The 16,883-nt window shown below is 39.2% G+C and overlaps 2 protein-coding genes across 2 annotated transcripts in view; both read left to right on the forward strand.

Moving 5' to 3' along the window:
* LOC142182861 (M1-specific T cell receptor beta chain-like) overlaps positions 1–16,883 on the forward strand; it is a 142,974-nt gene that overhangs the window by 103,920 nt on the left and 22,171 nt on the right. The window contains exon 3 of the mRNA XM_075257634.1: positions 9,461–9,473. Coding sequence (XP_075113735.1) covers positions 9,461–9,473 — 13 coding nt within the window. The remainder of the gene's footprint in view (positions 1–9,460; positions 9,474–16,883) is intronic.
* Positions 13,803–15,615, forward strand: LOC142182863 (anionic trypsin-2-like). The gene is made up of 5 exons (XM_075257636.1): positions 13,803–13,842; positions 13,962–14,109; positions 14,633–14,892; positions 15,126–15,262; positions 15,371–15,615. The coding sequence occupies exons 1-5, from the start codon at positions 13,803–13,805 to the stop codon at positions 15,518–15,520; spliced, it is 735 nt and encodes a 244-aa protein (XP_075113737.1). The 3' UTR covers positions 15,521–15,615.

Here is a 16,883-nt window from a genome sequence, read left to right on the forward strand (position 1 = left end):
TACAAGAATATAACTACTATAATACTAACCCCTATGTACAAGAATATAACTACTATAATACTAACCCCTATGTACAAGAATATAACTACTATAATACTGCTCCTATGTACAAGAATATAACTACTATAATACTACCCCCTATGTACAAGAATATAACTACTATAATACTACCCCCTATGTACAAGAATATAACTACTATAATACTACCCTCTATGTACAAGAATATAACTACTATAATACTACTCCTATGTACAAGAATATAACTACTATAATACTGCTCCTATGTACAAGAATATAACTACTATAATACTACTGCTATGTACAAGAATATAACTACTATAATACTACCTCCTATGTACAAGAATATAACTACTATAATACTACTCCTATGTACAAGAATATAACTACTATAATACTACTGCTATGTACAAGAATATAACTACTATAATACTACCTCCTATGTACAAGAATATAACTACTATAATACTACACCTATGTACAAGAATATAACTACTATAATACTACTCCTATGTACAAGAATATAACTACTATAATACTACTCCTATGTACAAGAATATAACTACTATAATACTACTCCTATGTACAAGAATATAACTACTATAATACTACTCCTATGTACAAGAATATAACTACTATAATACTACTCCTATGTACAAGAATATAACTACTATAATACTACTCCTATGTACAAGAATATAACTACTATAATACTACACCTATGTACAAGAATATAACTACTATAATACTACTCCTATGTACAAGAATATAACTACTATAATACTACTCCTATGTACAAGAATATAACTACTATAATACTACTGCTATGTACAAGAATATAACTACTATAATACTACTGCTATGTACAAGAATATAACTACTATAATACTGCTCCTATGTACAAGAATATAACTACTATAATACTACTCCTATGTACAAGAATATAACTACTATAATACTACTCCTATGTACAAGAATATAACTACTATAATACTGCTCCTATGTACAAGAATATAACTACTATAATACTGCTCCTATGTACAAGAATATAACTACTATAATACTACTGATATGTACAAGAATATAACTACTATAATACTACCTCCTATGTACAAGAATATAACTACTATAATACTACTGCTCCTATGTACAAGAATATAACTACTATAATACTACTGATATGTACAAGAATATAACTACTATAATACTACCTCCTATGTACAAGAATATAACTACTATAATACTGCTCCTATGTACAAGAATATAACTACTATAATACTACCTCCTATGTACAAGAATATAACTACTATAATACTGCCCCCTATGTACAAGAATATAACTACTATAATACTACTCCTATGTACAAGAATATAACTACTATAATACTACCCCCATGTACAAGAATATAACTACTATAATACTACCCCCTATGTACAAGAATATAACTACTATAATACTACTGCTATGTACAAGAATATAACTACTATAATACTACCCCCTATGTACAAGAATATAACTACTATAATACTACTCCTATGTACAAGAATATAACTACTATAATACTACTCCTATGTACAAGAAAATAACTACTATAATACTGCTCCTATGTACAAGAATATAACTACTATAATACTGCTCCTATGTACAAGAATATAACTACTATAATACTACTGATATGTACAAGAATATAACTACTATAATACTACCTCCTATGTACAAGAATATAACTACTATAATACTGCTCCTATGTACAAGAATATAACTATTATAATACTACCTCCTATGTACAAGAATATAACTACTATAATACTGCTCCTATGTACAAGAATATAACTACTATAATACTGCTCCTATGTACAAGAATATAACTACTATAATACTACTCCTATGTACAAGAATATAACTACTATAATACTGCTCCTATGTACAAGAATATAACTACTATAATACTACCTCCTATGTACAAGAATATAACTACTATAATACTACTCCTATGTACAAGAATATAACTACTATAATACTGCTCCTATGTACAAGAATATAACTACTATAATACTGCTCCTATGTACAAGAATATAACTACTATAATACTGCTCCTATGTACAAGAATATAACTACTATAATACTACTCCTATGTACAAGAATATAACTACTATAATACTGCTCCTATGCACAAGAATATAACTATTATAATACTACCTCCTATGTACAAGAATATAACTACTATAATACTACCCCCTATGTACAAGAATATAACTACTATAATACTACCCCCTATGTACAAGAATATAACTACTATAATACTACCCCCTATGTACAAGAATATAACTACTATAATACTACTCCTATGTACAATAAAATAACTACTATAATACTGCTCCTATGTACAAGAATATAACTACTATAATACTGCTCCTATGTACAAGAATATAACTACTATAATACTACTGATATGTACAAGAATATAACTACTATAATACTACCTCCTATGTACAAGAATATAACTACTATAATACTGCTCCTATGTACAAGAATATAACTACTATAATACTACTCCTATGTACAAGAATATAACTACTATAATACAACTCCTATGTACAAGAATATAACTACTATAATACTACTCCTATGTACAAGAATATAACTACTATAATACTGCTCCTATGTACAAGAATATAACTACTATAATACTGCTCCTATGTACAAGAATATAACTACTATAATACTACTGATATGTACAAGAATATAACTACTATAATACTACCTCCTATGTAGAAGAATATAACTACTATAATACTGCTCCTATGTACAAGAATATAACTACTATAATACTACTCCTATGTACAAGAATATAACTACTATAATACTACCCCCTATGTACAAGAATATAACTACTATAATACTACTGCTATGTACAAGAATATAACTACTATAATACTACCCCCTATGTACAAGAATATAACTACTATAATACTACCCCCTATGTACAAGAATATAACTACTATAATACTACCCCCTATGTACAAGAATATAACTACTATAATACTACTCCTATGTACAAGAAAATAACTACTATAATACTGCTCCTATGTACAAGAATATAACTACTATAATACTGCTCCTATGTACAAGAATATAACTACTATAATACTACTGATATGTACAAGAATATAACTACTATAATACTACCTCCTATGTACAAGAATATAACTACTATAATACTGCTCCTATGTACAAGAATATAACTACTATAATACTACTCCTATGTACAAGAATATAACTACTATAATACAACTCATATGTACAAGAATATAACTACTATAATACTACTCCTATGTACAAGAATATAACTACTATAATACTGCTCCTATGTACAAGAATATAACTACTATAATACTGCTCCTATGTACAAGAATATAACTACTATAATACTACTGATATGTACAAGAATATAACTACTATAATACTACCTCCTATGTACAAGAATATAACTACTATAATACTGCTCCTATGTACAAGAATATAACTACTATAATACTACTCCTATGTACAAGAATATAACTACTATAATACTACCCCCATGTACAAGAATATAACTACTATAATACTACTGCTATGTACAAGAATATAACTACTATAATACTACCCCCTATGTACAAGAATATAACTACTATAATACTACCCCCTATGTACAAGAATATAACTACTATAATACTACCCCCTATGTACAAGAATATAACTACTATAATACTACTGCTATGTACAAGAATATAACTACTATAATACTACCCCCTATGTACAAGAATATAACTACTATAATACTACTCCTATGTACAAGAATATAACTACTATAATACTACTGCTATGTACAAGAATATAACTACTATAATACTACTCATATGTACAAGAATATAACTACTATAATACTACTCCTATGTACAAGAATATAACTACTATAATACTACTGATATGTACAAGAATATAACTACTATAATACTACTCCTATGTACAAGAATATAACTACTATAATACTACCTCCTATGTACAAAAATATAACTGCTATAATACTGCCCTATGTACAAGAATATAACTACTATAATACTGCTCCTATGTATAAGAATATAACTACTATAATACTACTCCTATGTAAACGAATATAACTACTATAATACTACCTCCTATGTACAATAATATAACTACTATAATACTACTCCTATGTATAAGAATATAACTACTATAATACTGCTCCTATGTACAAGAATATAACTACTATAATACTACCTCCTATGTATAAGAATATAACTACTATAATACTGCTCCTATGTACAAGAATATAACTACTATAATACTACTGATATGTACAAGAATATAACTACTATAATACTGCTCCTATGTACAAGAATATAACTACTATAATACTACCTCCTATGTACAAAAATATAACTGCTATAATACTGCCCTATGTACAAGAATATAACTACTATAATACTGCTCCTATGTACAAGAATATAACTACTATAATACTACCTCCTATGTACAAAAATATAACTGCTATAATACTGCCCTATGTACAAGAATATAACTACTATAATACTACCTCCTAGCTGTGAGGACGTGTTTTTGTAGCTCTCCTGAGGCTCCTGATGTCTGGAGATAGCCCAGGGCGGGGCCGCCCTGGGTGGGGAAGTTCCCCTGCCAAGGCCCAGGCTCCAAGGCCTTCTCTGGGAAGCAATTCCCAGACAACTAAAAAAATGGATGGAAATCCTAAAGTCCCCAGTAATGGGAATCGTGTCCAGTGTGTCAGCAGTCCTAGTGCAGCAAGCCAAGATGGGAAGAAAGTTGTAAAGGAAGAAGTAACGGAAGCAAGCAGTAGTACGGTGCAACAACCAAGCAAAATGGTTGAATGTAAGGAGCAAACTTTGCAGCCTGTGCAGACTCCATTGCAGGTTGCAGGTGTCCAGTCCACCCCACCCTCCTGCAGACAGAGGAGAACATCCCTGGAGAAGCAGACCATGCAGGAGAACATGCAGCAGTCTGTATTGGTACGGTCTGAGCGGACAAGATCTGGAAGCGGTAACTACAAAAATGTAGTGAAGGCAGTGGAGGAGATCAAAGGGAGACCAGCGGGGAAGCTTCAAGGTACCAGCAGTACAGTCACTGGAAATAAACTGGGACATAGTCCCCAGTCTGGACATTGTGGGCCCATGGCAGTGACAACAGCCGTAGCATGTCAGAAATCACAGGCTACACCAACCAGAAGCCATACTGGGGGTAACCAACCTGCAAAGCTTTCCAACAATGCACAGACTGTCACAGCTACTGAGCGAGCACCAGAACTGCGCCTGGCAGATGAGATACCAGCACTGGTCAAGCGACTGGAGACATTGAAGGCCAGTAAAATATATCTGCAGAGACAGATTGAATGTGCGTATAATCTAAAAAAGTCTGCATGCCCTGAGAAACTGGTGTTACTGGACAGGAAGCTGAGCGCACTGGCGAAAGAGCTCGCCGAGAACGTACGGGAGACCGAGACTGTACTGGAGCAAATGGGACCGGTGGGAGAATCATACAGAAACCAGCAGCGGTTCCAGGAATACCAGAAGTCACCATCACCTTGTGCTAAAGCTGGGTCTGAACCCTCTCAAGGTGGCAGCCAGCAGTCCCATGTAAAACCAGTTCTGCAGCCAGCAAGTTTCCCTTTTAAGGAAGGGAATTTGTACGGGAAAGCGACCAGTGTTCAGCAACAGCAAAAACCTGCAGCAGTTCTCAGCAAGGCACCACAAGTCCCAGCAACCAGCACTTTGCAACCAGGTCATGGACCCCTGCCTAATGGTAATGAAGTAGCAGCTGTGCAGACACCACAAGTCCCAGGAGACAAGTCATTGCAGCAGGACTATGGACTCTTACCTGAAGGTACTGGGGGAGTAACATATTTGGGGTTACAGGTTGTGGACTCTGTTGTGCAGGACTCTGCTGCCGCTGACTGTAGTGGTAATATGGACTCTGCTATGCAGGACTCTGCTGCCGCTGACTATAATACTAATATGGACTCTGCTGTGCAGGACTCTGCTGCCGCTGATTGTCTGACTAATGTGCCTGATATTATGGATATTCCTGTATGTGATAACGGCCCAGCAGGGGAAGGTGTTTCTGGGGGGGATCCTTCACTATCTATGGCGTCAGACCCCTCTGCAGTCCAGTCTCTGGAGTCTGGTGATATTGCAGACATAGAGGTTGATGGTGGGGCGGACACAGGACAGTCCAGTGTGCAGGACTTTCCCCCTCTGGATACTCGCACAGTAGCAGAACCACATGGTACAGGTGCTCAGCAGCCCACACAGCGCCCACAAACACGCCAAGATGGCGGATCCGGCCGTACCTCCTCAGGGAATGCCTGGAGCCGCGGTGCTCCATCTTTTGCATCAAACTCCAGTTATACAGGCCAGGCTTTCAGGAGGAGGAATGTAGTCAGGTTTAGGCACGGAGGTGCCAAGGAGGATCTGCCGGATAGGAGGTTTGTGGTCCGAGAGCTCCTATGTACCCAGATGGGCTTTGTGCCGACTGATATCTTGGCCGTCATAAACCTTCCTGACCGCCAGGGGTATGATGTTAGTTTTAAGCTGATGTCTGATCTGGACCGGTTCTGGGCCAATCTCACCAGGTTGAGAGATACGGAAGGTTGGGATAAGTTCAGTTTCATCCCCATCTCTAGGCCAGATACAGCCTCTGTCACAATTGTATTTTGGAATGAAGCCGTTCCCCCTCAGGATATTGTCATCTGGCTCAGGAGGCATTGTGACCTCATGTCCGATCTTAGTAAGAACAGGGATGAAGACGGGGTCTGGACCGGTGGGTGGAGGGTCCTGGTGAAGTTGCGTCAGCAGAACAACATAACCCAACATCTGCCCAATTCGTTCTTTATAGGCCGAGAAAAAGGGATCTGCTTCTATGCGGGTCAGCCTCGCCGGTGCTTCAAGTGTGGGAAGGCCGGCCATGTGGCCAGTGTATGCTCCATGGTAAAGTGTAGCCTATGTAATGAAATGGGCCACGTGAGTGCCACATGCCAAAGCATTAGGTGTAACCTGTGCGGTCGGATCGGTCACCCCCACAGAGATTGTCCTGATGCCTGGCATAACATCTGTAAGGATAGCCCTGATGAGGACTTGCTGGCAGCGGCTGATGACATACAGGAGGAGGAGGAGGCGCTATTGTCAGGGTCAGTAGTCACGGAGGCGGAGCCTCAACCACATACAGGTGATACCACCCAAGACCAGGCCGAGTCAGGTCCCATTGAGACGACCATGGAGGTTGTCGAGCAGGTTGTACAACCCTCAGTGGTCGTCTCTTCTCCTGCCCGATCATCCAACAATAATAAAAGGAGGAAGAAGGATAAAGCCAGCCGTAAGCCTGAGGGTGAGTGGACCACGGTAGAAAAGCCCACAAAGATGAGAGTAAGTAGTGCAGGCGAGGTCACTGCAACGGGGAATAGATTTAGTGTCCTATCAGAGTCAGACGGAGAAGCAGAACTAGACAGAGAACTCTCACGAATGATGGCGGAGTATGAGGATGAACCAGAGGGCGATCCCCCCCACTAAGAGGAGACCCCACCGAGATGAGGGGCAGTCCGAATCAGACATGGAAACAGCTGGTCACCAGGACACCTCTGACTCTGATCTATGACAATGGGGCCCATCTCTCTGTTTCTCATATTTCTAGTTGTTCTGATGGCAGGTTTCTATCTTAAAGTTATCTCTAGTAATGTGAATAGCATCCGAGCAAGGAGGACAAGACACGCAGTGTATGAACATCTGAGATATCTTGATGCCGATGTCTATTTCTTACAAGAAACCCGTTTAAATACTTTAGGACTAATACGAGAAGCAGAGAGAGAATGGAAATCTGGCCCGTCCTTCTGGTCTCTGGCTGTGGAACCTTATGCCGGGGTTTCTATACTGTTTAACACCCCTGATGTCACCATACACAGATTCACTGAGGTTCTGATGGGGAGGTGCCTGGTTTTAGAAGTTACCATCCGAGGCAGAAGGCTCCGACTCATTAATATCTATGGTCCACCGCAGTCGGTGATGGAAAGGGCACGTCTGTTTGATGAAGTCAAGCAGTACTTGTTTACATCTGTTCCGGTAGTCATGGCAGGGGACTTCAATGCCACCATGTCATCCAGTGACAGACCTACTGGTCGGCCTCTCACCAGGGACTGCAAGGTCTTAAGCAGAATTATTTCACAGGCTGGTCTGTCTGATGTGTTTACTGAGGGTGGTAGGAAACCAAAATTCACTTACTCCTGCGCTGGTAGATGCAGTCGGATAGACTTAGCTCTGGTCAGTCCCGCTGAGCATGTTAGTGAGAAAAGTGAAAAGACAGTCCCTTATTCTGACCATCTGGCTTTGTATTTTTGCTTGGGCTCCACAAAACGCCCTGATATTGGGAGAGGCCTATGGAAGCTCAATTCCAGCCTCTTGGACGATGACTGTGTCCGGAGTTGTGTCCACTCTCTATTTCAGAACCAGCTTGAGAGAGTGGTGTTTTATGACAACATGGCAGACTGGTGGGAGGATGTCAAGGAGGAGATCAGATCCCTCTTAAGGAGACTGTCAGTTAAGAAGGGGAAGAGTAAGTATAGCCAGTATCTCAGGCTGCGGAAAGAATTAGAGTCACTCTATTCGGCGGGCGGGGATAACCAACAGAAGATTGACCGGCTGAAATCTGAGATCAGTCAGTATCAGTACCGCAGGTATACATCCCTGGTTCTTGAACGGGATTATGGGTCCTTAGGGGCTCCGGATCCTTTTGAGAATTGCAGGGAGCGGGTGGCAAATAAATCGGTCACAGGTCTCACTGACTCCCAGGGTGTGTTACAGGAATCTCGGGAGGGTATCCTGGGGGTGGTGAGAACTTACTATGCTGACTTGTTTCAGAAGAAGGTTTTGGATAGAGAGAAGGTGGCTCAATTCTTGGAGGCAACTCCAGGTCCTGATACTAATGATTTGGACTTTTCTCCTTTGACAGCAGAGTTAACAGTGGAGGAGGTGAAAGAGGCCATAGATAAGTTACATCTGAAGAAGGCACCAGGTCCAGATGGGATTACAGCTGAGTTCTATAAGAAATTCCGAGACCTCTTGGCACCAATTCTCGTGGATGTATACAAAACTAGTCTAGAAAACCACCTGATGCCTCCATCCATGAGAGTGTCCTCCCTGATCCTGCTGTCTAAAGGTAAAGAGCCTAGTGACATCAAGAACTGGAGGCCGATTGCCCTCTTGAATGTCGATAGGAAGATTCTTGCAAAAATTCTGTTCTCTAGATTAGTTTGTTTGTCCCCGGCACTGTTGGCAGGCTCACAGTTTGGCACAGTTAAAGGGCGGAACATCTCTGGAGCAGTTATCTCGATAAGGGAGATGTTTGAGAGATGTAAAGCTCTGAGGTGTGGGAGATATGTTGTGAGTCTTGACCAGGCTAAGGCCTTTGACAGAGTAGACCATGAGTATCTATGGGCGACTTTGACAAAGTACGGTATTCCGGGACAATTTGTGGATTGGCTGAGAACTTTGTACCGTGAGGCGGAGAGCTTTCCTCTGATTAATGGTTGGCAGGGTGATGCTTTCAGGGTTGAGGCAGGGGTGAGACAAGGTTGCCCACTGAGTCCATTACTGTATGTGTTTGCCATAGACCCGTTTCTTAGGTCACTGCAGGAGTGTGATTTTCAGGGGGCGCCGGTCCCCCACTGCTTGCCCCTGAGAGTTGTTGCCTACGCGGATGATGTGACTGTGGTGATATCTGAGCCTCGTGAGGTGGAGATGTTGTCTGCAGCCATCAGAAGTTACTCAGAGGCCTCCGGGTCTCTTGTCAACCTTGAGAAGAGTCAAGCTCTCTGGACGGGTCATACTGGTCCTACATTTGATCTGCCGCAGTTTGCCCAGGCCTCCTCCTATATTAAGATCCTTGGGGTGAAATTCGGGAGGGATGATAATTGCAGACTAAATTGGGAAGAAAAGTTGGAATCCGGAAATGCAAAGGTTCAGCGATGGAAGAACTGGAGGCTGACCTATAGAGAAAGGGTTAAAATGTTGAAGACTTACCTGGTCCCTGTCTTCTTGTACGTCTCTGTTGTCTTTCCTTTGCCAGAATCTTTCTCCACTAGGCTCTTTAGCCTGTTCTTCCAACTTTTGTGGGGGAACAGGTTGAACCCAGTAAAAAGAGGGATAACCTACCTACAGAGGAGAGAGGGTGGGCTGGATATGTTAAATCCAAGGGTGTTTTTTGACTCCATGTTTCTAAAAGTAAATTTTGGTTGCCTGGACTCAGATAACGGCTCCCTGTGGGTAAATAGTATCAGGGACTGGATATTGCCTTTTGCAGAATCCTGGGTGCGAGGCGGCAGCCTTAAGAGGGGTCGATCGACTCGTGACTACCTCCCCCAGTATCTGGACTATGGCATAAGGTGCCTAAAAGAATGGGGTATTGAAAAGACCTATCTGGTGAGTAAGACCAGGAGAGATCTATACACCAGGGTATGTAAGACCTTCTATTGTCTCCAGCCGGCATTGAGGGACTGCACATCTATAACCCTGCAGGATAGTCTGAGGCTCCTCACTGGTCTGAGGCTCCCTGCAAAGTTCTTTGACATTGCCTGGCTATCTCTGCATGGGAAACTTTTTGTAAGAGGCAACTTAAAGCATCTCAGTGTGACAGATCGGGCATGTCCATTGGGTTGCCAGCAGGAGGAGACCATGGCACATTTTATATCAGAGTGCGGGGGAGGGCGAAAGATCTGGCAGGAAATATCCCGGAGGCTGAAAATTCCCCGATTACAATCACTCAAATACCCCGAAATCATATATGGCATCCCAACTAATATAGGTGACATTAACCGGGAGACCCTGTATATTATTATTACTGTCATCAAATATTATCACTGGCATACGAGGACCCAGGTGTCCCTACACAGAGAGCCCTTCCGTCATATGACCGCTGTCACATATATCATATCTGAACTGAGGTGGATAAAGTCTCTGGAGGTCAGAAAAAAGTCTGATAATGTAAAATTGTGGAGAAATGTATATATCGATTGCTGAATATTCTGATAACACTGCAAATAAGTCTGTTCATTTATTTATGGATTTATTTATTTTTTCCCCCTCTTTATCCTGCCAGCAATGGACTCTTAAGTTAAAGTGATTCTCATTTTTGTTATCTGACAGACATGTCTGATTTATGTTATATTATTATTATTATTATTATTAATTAGTTATTAATTCTGCTGGAATGTAATGTATTTTTGTTTTGTTTTTACTAATAAAAATTACCTCCTATGTACAAGAATATAACTACTATAATACTACTCCTATGTACAAGAATATAACTACTATAATACTACTCCTATGTACAAAAATATAACTACTATAATACTACCTCCTATGTACAAGAATATATCTGCTATAATACTACTCCTATGTACAAGAATATAACTACTATAATACTACTCCTATGTACAAGAATATAACTACTATAATACTACTCCTATGTACAAGAACATAACTACTATAATACTACTCCTATGTACAAGAATATAACTACTATAATACTGCTCCTATGTACAAGAATATAACTACTATAATACTGCTCCTATGTACAAGAATTTAACTACTATAATACTGCCTCCTATGTACAAGAATATAACTACTATAATACTACTCCTATGTACAAGAATGTAACTACTATAATACTGCTATGTACAAGAATATAACTACTATAATACTACTCCTATGTACAAGAATGTAACTACTATAATACTGTCTCCTATGTACAAGAATATAACTACTATAATACTACTCCTACGTACAAGAATATAACTACTATAATACTGCTCCTATGTACAAGAATATAACTATTATAATACTACCTCCTATGTACAAGAATATAACTACTATAATACTGCTCCTATGTACAAGAATATAACTACTATAATACTGCTCCTATGTACAAGAATATAACTACTATAATACTACCTCCTATGTACAAGAATATAACTACTATAATACTACTCCTATGTACAAGAATATAACTACTATAATACTACCTCCTATGTACAAGAATATAACTACTATAATACTACTCCTATGTACAAGAATATAACTACTATAATACTACCTCCTATGTACAAGAATATATCTACTATAATACTGCTCCTATGTACAAGAATATAACTACTATAATACTGCTCCTATGTACAAGAATATAACTACTATAATACTACTCCTATGTTCAAGAATATAACTACTATAATACTGCTCCTATGTACAAGAATGTAACTACTATAATACTACCTCCTATGTATAAGAATATAACTACTATAATACTACTCCTATGTACAAGAATGTAACTACTATAATACTGCTATGTACAAGAATATAACTACTATAATACTACTCCTATGTACAAGAATGTAACTACTATAATACTGCTATGTACAAGAATATAACTACTATAATACTACTCCTATGTACAAGAATATAACTACTATAATACTGCTCCTATGTACAAGAATATAACTATTATAATACTACCTCCTATGTACAAGAATATAACTACTATAATACTGCTCCTATGTACAAGAATATAACTACTATAATACTACCTCCTATGTACAAGAATATAACTACTATAATACTACTCCTATGTACAAGAATATAACTACTATAATACTGCTCCTATGTACAAGAATATAACTACTATAATACTACTCCTATGTACAAGAATATAACTACTATAATACTGCTCCTATGTACAAGAATATAACTATTATAATACTACCTCCTATGTACAAGAATATAACTACTATAATACTACTCCTATATACAAGAATATAACTACTATAATACTGCTCCTATGTACAAGAATATAACTACTATAATACTACTCCTATGTACAAGAATATAACTACTATAATACTACTCCTATGTACAAGAATATAACTACTATAATACTACCTCCTATGTACAAGAATATAACTACTATAATACTACTCCTATGTACAAGAATATAACTACTATAATACTACTCCTATGTACAAGAATATAACTACTATAATACTACTCCTATGTACAAGAATATAACTACTATAATACTACCTCCTATGTACAGCAATAAATAAAGAAGTACTCCTCCAGAATCACAATTTCTCACTGTCCCTGCCTTCCTGGTTGCTGTGTACACAGCTATAGGAGCCGCCATAATGTGGTTCCCCTCTGACCTCTGCGGTCATTTGATCCCTTGGGGACCAAGACCAAAAACTATGCCCAATGTGTCACTGAATAAAGACACAAATTATTGGCATGACCTGAAACAGAGAAATTGTCCGGGTACAGAAGAGGTTCTATAGTGTATGTGTACAACGTATATAATAGATGCAGTGAACCCCCTTCACACCCAGACCCCCACCAATATGATCTTCTCTGTACAACATGTAGATTACAATCCTATCGCTCATCCCCCAACATGGCCCTTTAAAGGGATTGTGTCTTATATCCGTCCCCTCCATGTCTACCGTATGATGCCTTTCTGAACACTATAGATGGCTACGGTGCACAAGTATTTCCACTGAACAGATGGAGAACTGGAAAATAATAAAGTCCGCGCCAAGCCACCTGTCCGATCCTCCACCATTAGTGCTGAGCCCGAGAGCCAACAAGAAAGACGATAACATTACTGATTAACCAAAGTATAAAATCCTCTGTCGGGGCCAGTGAGAATCCTTCTGGCTTACAATGAAGATCCTTCTCGTCCTGGCCCTTCTGGGGGTTGCCGGTAAGAAGCTCTTTGAGATCTTCTCATTTTATTTGTGTCTCTTTACTCTTGTATCGTCATGTTACATTGTTATAAAGCTGTAACCTATCCAGGTTAATGGGCACAAGTCTCTGTTTCAGTGGCGACCCCTTTTGGTGATGATAAGATCGTTGGTGGATACCCTTGCAATGTGGACTATCAAGTGTCTCTCAATGTCGGCTACCACTTCTGTGGAGGAATCCTGATCAACGAGCGGTGGGTGGTGTCGGCTGCTCACTGCTATAAATCGTAAGTACTGTTAGGGACAGGAAGGTTTAAGGGGCTCTGATGTCCTGAGGGTGTTACAAAAACTAGGATTGTTTTTCCTTTCCCCGAAATTTAATCTTTTATAGGAGTTGACCCATACTATGACATAATGGCCGATTGGTAGACAAACAATGTATGATGATGGTCTTTTTCTATGCCTAATGTATGATGACGGTTAGATCAGCCAAAATGTGTTTGCAGTGTGAGAAAAGGTCCTGGTGGGTACACTGAATAGATTCTTAGGGCACCATTGACCAAATATAACCAGCCTATAGAGTGGCACATATGGGAGGCTTCCAACATATCTCCAATGTAGAGTAGACTTTAAAGAAGTCTCCATCTCCTAGTGTTAGTACAGTGGTACTGAATAACCTCCTATGTATACAGATAGGGAGGAGGTCAATGCTCCAGGGGAGAGCACATAACTCACAATAAGGCCATCCGGTGCTTTGTTAATCCATAGCCGTGCTTTAACCGCTCAACAATTTTTTCTCCTCTGTTTTAGAAAAATCCAGTCCAGAATCGGCGAATATAACATAAGAGCTTTAGAGGGAACAGAACAATTCATCGACTCGGAGAAGGTCATCCGCCACCCGCAGTATAACCCATACTTGATTGATAATGACATCATGTTGATCAAGCTATCGGAGCCGGCCCTGTTTAGTGACGCCATCCAACCCATCAAGCTGCCTGCAAACTGTCCACCTGGAAGTAGCCCAGCGGCGGGGACCATGTGCCTAGTGTCCGGCTGGGGATATACAGGATGTAAGTCGAGGCTTCATGGGTGCAGATTTAGGACTTATCATGAAGACCAAGATAAATATTCTAAGAATGTCTCCTTCCAAACTATTCCAAGAAAAGCCTGGCCATGATTTGGTCTATGAGTGTTACAACATATAGATATTCTATTGCTCCTGCACTTAGAGCACTAACTCTTTCTTGTAGAATTTGATACATTGTTGATACATTGTATTTAACTTGCTGTTATTGTTTTCTAGTGGTTAACCCGGACATCTTACAGTGCGTGGATGTTCCTATTGTATCTGAAGAAGATTGTCATAAATCCTACCCAGGAGAGATCACAGAGAACATGATCTGCTTGGGCTTCCCTGAGGGTGGAAAGGACTCTTGTCAGGTGACTTGACATGACCAGAGCATAAGATTAGAAATGGAGCATTACTAGGTCAGAAAACTGGTGAAGTATTAACAATACTCTTTACTCCGTCTCCTTCCTTCACCGTAGGGCGACTCTGGTGGTCCAGTGGTTTGCAATGGAGAGGTGCATGGAGTTGTGTCCTGGGGTTACGGATGCGCACAGCCCAATTATCCCGGAGTCTACACCAAGCTCTGCAACTTTGTTGACTGGATTAATGATGTCATCGCTGCCAATTAAAGGGAAGGACAAGGAGACGCGACTGTAATTCAGGATTTAGAAGTTGAGCTGTTACTAGATTCTGCGTAATAAAGAATGATTCATTATCCTAATAAGTCTGAGACTCCTTATGGTTATCATGATGTCGACCATTACCTAACCGCAACACTACACAGTGTACTGAGCCTTCTGCTAGCACCAGTGGCTGCAAATCTCTGATGGGTGAGGGTATTAGGTGTCAGACCCCAGTGATCTGATAGTGATGACCTATCCTAGGGCCAGAACATCAATGTCTAAATCTCAAATAACCCTGGGAATCCTGGTTGGTAGTCCCACTGACGCCTTTCCTAAATGTACTTGAGACAGTATGAGAACATGGAGTGCAGCACTGTGCAAATAACCCGATGTACCAGAGAGATTGAGGTGCAATATTAGTTATCACCCAGCTTTCCAAGGACAAGATATTGTATACAATGAAACCTCTCAGAGAGAATGATCCAAACTTGCATAGTAAAGTGTCTTCTAGAGGGTGGTCTTAAAGGATATAGCCAGGATATAGAAGATATGGTGGAAATCTGCTGTAGATAAGGGCTTGGTCTCCAGGTCTGCACATGACATGCACTGAACTCACCCCTATATATCACATAGTATTCCTATATATATGACCTCACCCCTATATATCACACAGTATTCCTATGTAGTATGACCTCACCCCTATATATCACACAGTATTCCTATATATATGACCTCACCCCTATATATCACACAGTATTCCTATGTAGTATGACCTCACCCCTATATATCACACAGTGTTCCTATATATTATAACGTCACCCCTATATATCACACAGTATTCCTATATATATGACCTCACCCCTATATATCACACAGTATTCCTATATATATGACCTCACCCCTATATATCGCACAGTATTCCTATATATTATGACCTCACCCCTATATATCGCACAGTATTCCTATATATATGACCTCACCCCTATATATCACACAGTATTCCTATATATATGACCTCACCCCTATATATCGCACAGTATTCCTATATATATGACCTCACCCCTATATATCGCACAGTATTCCTATATATTATGACCTCACCCCTATATATCGCACAGTATTCCTATATATATGACCTCACCCCTATATATCACACAGTATTCCTATATATATGACCTCACCCCTATATATCACACAGTATTCCTATATAGTATGACCTCACCCCTATATATCACACAGTATTCCTATATATATGACCTCACCCCTATATATCACATAGTATTCCTATATATATGACCTCACCCCTATATATCGCACAGTATTCCTATATATTATGACCTCACCCCTATATATCACACAGTATTCCTAT

This window comes from Leptodactylus fuscus, chromosome 10, assembly GCF_031893055.1.
Source record: "Leptodactylus fuscus isolate aLepFus1 chromosome 10, aLepFus1.hap2, whole genome shotgun sequence".
NCBI lineage: Eukaryota > Metazoa > Chordata > Amphibia > Anura > Leptodactylidae > Leptodactylus > Leptodactylus fuscus.

Coding starts and splice junctions, on each gene's coding strand:
- LOC142182863 (XM_075257636.1), top strand. CDS start 13,803: ATGAAGATCCTTCTCGTCCTGGCCCTTCTGGGGGTTGCCG. Junction 14,110..14,632: donor GCTGCTCACTGCTATAAATC/GTAAGTACTGTT, acceptor CCTCTGTTTTAG/AAAAATCCAGTCCAGAATCG. Junction 15,263..15,370: donor GTGGAAAGGACTCTTGTCAG/GTGACTTGACAT, acceptor CCTTCACCGTAG/GGCGACTCTGGTGGTCCAGT.